The sequence below is a fragment of the Lolium rigidum genome, chromosome 2 (assembly GCF_022539505.1).
Source record: "Lolium rigidum isolate FL_2022 chromosome 2, APGP_CSIRO_Lrig_0.1, whole genome shotgun sequence".
Lineage (NCBI taxonomy): Eukaryota > Viridiplantae > Streptophyta > Magnoliopsida > Poales > Poaceae > Lolium > Lolium rigidum.
Window position 1 is genome coordinate 242,403,038 of NC_061509.1, and position 7,150 is coordinate 242,410,187.

At 47.4% G+C, this 7,150-nt stretch overlaps 1 protein-coding gene and 1 long non-coding RNA gene across 2 annotated transcripts; one reads left to right on the top strand and one right to left on the bottom strand.

Annotated features, from left to right (window-relative positions):
• Positions 1-208: 208 nt before the first annotated feature.
• Positions 209-2,912, bottom strand: LOC124690710 (lysine-specific histone demethylase 1 homolog 1). Its single transcript, XM_047224062.1, has one exon. The coding sequence runs from the start codon at positions 2,910-2,912 to the stop codon at positions 483-485; it is 2,430 nt and encodes an 809-aa protein (XP_047080018.1). The 3' UTR covers positions 209-482.
• A 1,477-nt stretch (positions 2,913-4,389) lies between these two features.
• LOC124688417 lies at positions 4,390-6,933 on the top strand. The gene is made up of 2 exons (XR_006998520.1): positions 4,390-4,793; positions 6,495-6,933. It is a non-coding gene; the product is annotated as an uncharacterized LOC124688417 (long non-coding RNA).
• The last annotated feature ends 217 nt before the right edge of the window (positions 6,934-7,150 follow it).

Consider the following 7,150-nt stretch of genomic DNA (forward strand, 5'->3'; position numbering starts at 1 on the left):
TACTAGCGAGAATCATAACTATGTATCATGCAAATAGTGGTAAAATGTCATTAGGAAAACATCCCGTCCTTTTTTGTTCAAACATCCTAGTTATTATATGTAGAATAACTCATGTAGAGAAATCTTAAGGCTCGAATTTAAATCCCATGCTACCCAGTACTAGATCACAACAAAAACTACTATGCGAAAAAATAACAGTGTCATCACAGAAGTGTCAGAGAGGTGTATCATGTCTGAATGGAAAGTACACCAGTAAGAATCTTCCATTAGTTCCCATGGTGATATGATCTCCAATAACAATCCATGATTTAACCAGTACTACATGGCACAGCTTACACCTTGATGTGAATTGAGAGATATATAGCAATCAATGAAATGAACGAATTACTTGAAAGGTCAGTAGGCTATGCCAGGCCTGAAAACTCAATGCTAAGAGCAAAACTATTGCAGATGAATCAACCTTCCAACAACTTGACCGGATGCTACTTCCTAGAAGCAGCTTTTATCCGCGATATAAGGCTTTCCCCAGCATCACCCAAGCCATCCAATCCCACGAGTTTTGTCCCAAAATCTCGGTACAGTGTACTCAATCGCTGCTCATCATCTTCCATTGCAGCTAGTTCAGCTACATTCTTTCGCATTATTAAGCCGTAGAGGAAAAGTGAGCCAGAGCCCAACTTTCTGGCACCAATTCCAACACGAAGTAATGAAGTTGAATCAGGCTCAGATGTAGATGGGTCATGGAGAACTGAGAAGCCTCCGAAAGCAACATCAGGGATATGGAAGAGATCATCCAGATCAATGTTGTCATCTTTAACTATAACATTGACTTCATTAACTTTGACTTCATTATTAACATGTATTTCCTCAGATGAGTGAACCCTTTTTGCTCTCTTCCTAGCAGCTCTTACAATATTGGCAGCCTCTCTGTACCCACTAAGCAGAGCTCCATGCATGGTCGCAGGGTATCGCCTATTTGTTGCCTCCCCAGCGAAGAAGATTCTATCACCAACGTTCTCAGCCAATATATCATAATCGTCACCAGAAGACCCAATAGCCACATAGGAATATGATCCATATGTAAACCTGTCAGTGCCCCATCGAGTGCATATTGCCTGCAATGGGTTTGGCACCTCGATCCCCTTGGGTGAAAAGATTTTTCTAAGTGTGTCCAAAACCTTCTCAACATTTTCCATTGGTGACTTCTTCTCAAAATTGATAGCAGATTCCCCAGCAACAAGTGCAACCAGCAGTGGCCCTCCTGAGACTGAAGAATAGCTATAGAACAGGAAGAATTCACCACGCTGACCAGAGTCCTCCGTCAAATGCCCAAATGTATCAACCCTGCCATCCCAGAAGTCATAAGGGAATAACATCACAACCTTATTAAGAAGCCCGAAGCCCAATCTCTGAATGGCCTCGCGCTTCTGAGTTGGCAGCTCAGGCACAAAATCAATGTCCCCCTTCTTAAGTACGCCGAGCGGAACAGTGCAGAGCGCCATATCACCACGGAATGTCTGCTTATCAGTGTAGACCATCACCCCATCACACCCATACTGTATCCTTCGCACATTCTGTCCATAGAATATCGGGACGCCATCAGCAAGTGCTCGTATAAACTGGGAATTCCCACCAGGAATGAAGCAGTGGTCACCGCCCATTTCGTATGGATCATCTTGGTCCCAGAAGGCCATGGAGAGATCAGCAAGAGGAGCAGCATTGGCATACTCCAGGTTCGCCAGATGCCAATCAAGAAGCATCCGTTCCTGTGGCTCGGCGGCGACACCGTGCGCCGCCCGGAATGCCTCAAGTGCCATGCCAAGTGACATATCCACACCGTGCGGAACACTATCTGCGACAACCTGCCGCAGCTGGCACACCTTGTCCAGAAGCTGGTTGAATGTAGCTTCAACACGAGCATCCATGTCAGAGTTGACAGGGCGGCCATCGGGAAGATACAGCGGGCACTTGTCCCGCACCTTGTGAAGCGGGAACCCTAGCTGCCGCGCTATGACACCGAGGGGGTTCCCGTTGATACCTGTGAGCACACTGCCTCCAAGATCAGCAGCAGCAACCATGTCAGGGTGGGCTGCAGCAGAGGAGCGCATCGTCTTGGTGAACACGCGGCCACCTGGCCGGAGTCGTCCTTCCACAATGGCGACCTTGAAGCCAAGGGACATAAGGTGGCGTGCAGCAGCGAGGCCAGCAAAGCCAGCGCCGACTATGAGGACGGAAGGGGCGGGGAGGGAGGGAGGTGGGCGTGGGGGGAGGGAGACAATGGAGGGGGCGAGGCCGAAATTGATGTAGGCGTGGTCAGACAGGAAGGAGTGTGCGGCGGCGACGAGGGGCGCATGCTCGGCACGGATCGATGCGAGCGCGGCGCTGGACGCGACGTGGGCGAGGGGATTAGAGCGCCAGAGCGCGAGGATGTGGTTGCGCACGACGAGGTAGTTGGCCTGCTCGGCGCCGCCTATGCGCGGGAGGACGGCGGCGGCGACCTCGTCCTCGGAGAGAGTGTCCGCGGGGAACCCCGCCGCGATGGCGATGTGGGCCTCGGAGTCGAGCTCCCGCGCCAGGCGGAGGGAGGAGTTGGTTGGCGGGCGCCCGCGGCGGCGCGGGATGCCGGTGAGATGCGCCGCGGCCGCGGCGGACGAGGAGGACGCGCGGAGGACGCGGACGCCCTCCGTGGGGACCATGTCGAGGAACTGCTTCTTGCGGCGGCGGCGCTTCCGCGCGACGGTGGAGTCGTCGACGGCCAGGGTGGCGGAGGGGGCCGACGGGGTCGGGGAGGACGTGGGCGCGTCGTCCTCCATGGGCTCCGCGGCGGCCTCGGCGTCTCCCCCTGCTGCTTCGTCCTCCATGGGCTCCGCGGCGGCGGCCGCCGCCGCCGCTTGGTCCTCGTCCTGGTCCATTGAGGTGGGGGGCGGCGGATCTGCGTCTTCGGGAGCGTCGGGCAGTGGCATAGGTTGCCGGGTTTCGGGGCGGAGATGCGGCGAGGCCGGCGGGTGGGAGCGGAAGAGGAGTTGGGAAATTGGGAGGGTTCAGGGGTTGGTTTAGGGCCAGAACTGTGCAGCGCCAGGCCTGTTGGGCAAAAAAAAAAAAGTGTGCCTAAAGTCTAAGTGTAAAAGAAAAATGCAACAAAAATGTAATTCGGTTCAGTTGCATATTTCTGATATATTTTTTTTAACAGAAAAGTGCAATACAAACTATTTTTTTAAGTGACATAGACTTAAAAAAAATCTCATCTCAGTTGTAGCAAAACTGAAAAAAAAAATACATGTGATGTCACGTTGGGCAAGCTTGGCAAAAAAACATGTCTTCAACAGGTTGTTAACCTATCGGGTGTTGCATATTTTGAAAAGTTGATGCTATATTTTGAGAGGTAATGTAAAATAAAGTTAGGTCACGCCTAGATAAGCTGCCAAGGAGAAGCTCCATTTTCTTTTCCGCCGCTCGACCGTCACCTACCCCCGGCCGGCACCGACCAACAATTCGAGCCGTATGCAACCAAATCGACGTCACCTAGTTACGTCATCCCTCCCAACACTTCTTCATCGCTCCCGGTGGCCAAGTATGTCTCGCTGACGAGTAGAATTGGTGGCGCGGAAAGATGGTCAATTGAGGACCTCCACCTCGTCGACCCCTTTTCCCCCTCCCTCTCGCTCTGAGACGCTGCCCCGACGAGAGTTGTCATGCGTTGTGGCAGAAGCTCATCGTCGGAGCCCTTCGGATGACAAACAAGTCGCAATGTTGCCACTGTTTGGTTCGTCGCAAAGCTTCACGTCGAACACGGACCATCGTGTGTCCATGCTCGCTCTCTTTTATCGATAGCAACACAATGCTAATGTTACGCCAACTTCAAATATATATTCCAGTTTTGGTGCCATATTTTACATCGTCTAGATTTTTTTTTAAATGCCCATGTGATGTAAAACCCACTCTTTGGTGATGTCTAGTTTTTACATCACCTCTTTTTGGTGCCCTGTTATTGCTCTTAAAACATGAACTCCTAGAGGTTGGATGAAATGAATCCTAAACTAACTAGTCCCTCTCTAAATTGAACTATGTAAAAAAAGAAATCGCTACTCTGACTGACTGCAATGACCCAAATGTCATATATGTCTTCTACCTCTAAGCTTACTCTCCTTTGATTTTTTATCCACCGATTAGCACAATAGCTGACTAGCACGACAGTCGCGTGCTCATAGTTGAATCAACGATGTGCCAGGGCATGGACTCGACACTAAGCCTGGGTTGGCGAGACCCATGAGCGAAGGGTGCGACCCGTCTCTGTGGAACAACTCGACATGTTCTTGGATTGCCCGCATGCGAAAAATCGTTTTTACAGGCGCCGGTAGGTGTAGTAGTCGTCCGAACCGTCCGCTTGCTTTTAGATCCGTGCTTCCGTTCCCGGCCCGCCTGTGGCATTCCCCGTCCTTCCCGTATTCCCTGGCTGTGGCAGCATATCGTATTATTCGACTCCACGCTCCTGGTTAGATACGGCCGGGTAATGACTTTGGTCGCCGCCGCCGCAATTTCTTCCAGCATCTGGCGATTGCTTCTCTCTCTCTCTCTTGTCTTAATACTCCCAGTGCCGCCGCTCTCTCTTCCAGCTCCGATAGTCGACCGGCGCCGGCGCGATAGTCTGACGCCGCCCCGCCGCTTTCGCTTCCACCTCCGGTAGGCGGACTTCCGGCTCTCCCCTCCGCGCTCCCTGGTGGTCCGCCGCTGCTCCGCCGTGTCGCCGACGCACCATTTGCCGGAGAGCCGCACTCTCCCGTCGCGGTGACAAGGTAAGACTGTGCCTATGTACTCTGATTTTGGACGATTCGAACTAGGGTTTGCCTATGTTAGTTCGATTTGGGATGAATCGCAGTAGGTACTCTGATTTAGGACGATTTGCACTAGGATTTCGGACTACTTGGGACGATTTGCACGAATTTGGATAGCCGCATTTTCTCGATTTTGGATAGCCGCAATTGTTCGAATTTTGTACTCCTCTGCTTCACATGTGCATACTCCTCCTGGGCGCTGCCAGATAGAAACCAGAAGATTTAAGTTCCTTTAATTTATATTCACTCTCGTATGTGCAATCATAAATTCATGATAGGTTCAAAGTTACACATTATTTGTTTTCTTCATTCAGCATACCTAGCTGTTGTTCTGTAATTGTTGACCTTTTTACACTTCCATCACTTTTGATAGAAACCAGAAGATTTAAGTTCATCTGCAACATCACTGGCTGGTTTATGTATATAGAATGATAAAATATAGAAACCAGAAGATTTAAGCTCATCTCCAACATCACTCGCTCGTTTATGTATCACTGCCTGGTTTATTTATATATGGAACCGGCATCTGATCATAGGATTAAAAATTCTCATGGATACCATAATTCCGGTTTATGTATCACTGCCAAGGTTTCACATTCTTCTCATGTTTCCAGTACAGTTTCACATGGGTTTCATATGTTTTCGTCATGTTTACTTCAAGTTGCATGCTTGTTTCACTAGGAACCGCATAGTTCGCCACATCTTACAATTAGCTCTTGTGTAGGTGGCTAAACTTAGTCCTCTACACTAACATAACCCAACACATATTTGGCACAACACCTCATTTTGTAACCATATATTTTAGGACTTCTTCACAACCAGTTGGAGAATCATCTTCTTCAAAACATTAGCTCTCATACACTCACTAATTATAGTATACCAAAGAGCAGATTCCAAAAATAAACATACTAGAAATCCCGATAAATTTATGTGAAGCCTTTTTTGTATATGGAAACTAATGGAAATCTCTTCTAAATAGATTTGAAATAAACAGAACTACTTCGGCAAATATCTTGGTAATGTTTACGAAACTAATGCAATTTTCATCAAAGGAAACCAAAAGATTGAAGTACGTGTCCAACATCACTGGCTGTTTTATGTATATACAAGGATAAATTAAACAATTTGGTTCAATGTTTCTGGTAAATGTGCTTCACCTTGGCGTGTGTCAATTGTTCTGCTTGATGTGTTCCACCTAAATTCTAGGGAAGGCAAAATATTTAATTACATTTCCAACATATTCAAGGGTACCAAATGATCGATATAGATTACACAACCAGGGAATATAATTTCATATTGTTTTTGTTATTACCATGCGGACTATGTGTACTGACTCAACTCACTTGTGTTATGCATAACAACTAAGGAAGTTCAATAACAGCATCTTTTTGACAAATTGGTTGCATCAAGAATGTTTCCACCATATGATAGTACTACTGATATTTTCACCATATCCAAATGAACCCTAAAATATAACCATTTCCCTGCCTATCTCGGTTACAATTCACTGATCACATGAACCGGCGGATGTATATCAAACATTAGTTTTAGACTTTGCGAACGTTCCCTTGTATTTAGTTCGCTGCGTCTTATTAACTGCTTTCTACCTAATCAATGGAGTTATAAATGTTTGTTAATCCCTTCTAAATATATTGCCCACAGGTCCCAGCATGGAAAAAGATGTTCAAATGTCTAACACCACACGGCGGACATCCCCCAGGTTAATGGTAGGAGCAGCAAAAGGGACGGATGCCGTGTCAACTTCGACTCCCAATTCACGAAAACGCAAAATCAGCGGCAACAAAAACTGCAGTCCGAAAAGTCATTATATTTTGTTATCTTCTCCTGTATTCTGAAGAACTGAAGTGATGGAGCACATATGCAAACCAATGCAGTACAGAGCGGCGACGCACAGCCTTTCCTGGTTTCTGATCACTGGTTTATGCACATTGGCTTTGTACATGTTTTTTAACTTCCTCCTCCTTTTGGCCAAGGCCTTCCGGGCATGCGCTCGCTCAAAGCTTCAGACATCTGTAAAACACGACTCTCAGGCATGCTGCCTTGTACTGCATGTTCATCTTATAAAACCAAAATGTCTCAAGTCTCAGTTATATTTAAGCACCCTTGCTATTCATTTCTTACCGACAATTCGCCCAAATATGGAGGATACTCCAGCTTTTATCTTTTCCCAATTTACTAAATGAATTAGAATTTTAGTTGATTTGTCCATTATTCTTCTTTCCGAGCGACACAAATTACGAAGGGTACATCGTACACCCTTGAAAAAAACATAGGCAAATTAACTTGTTTTAACCATT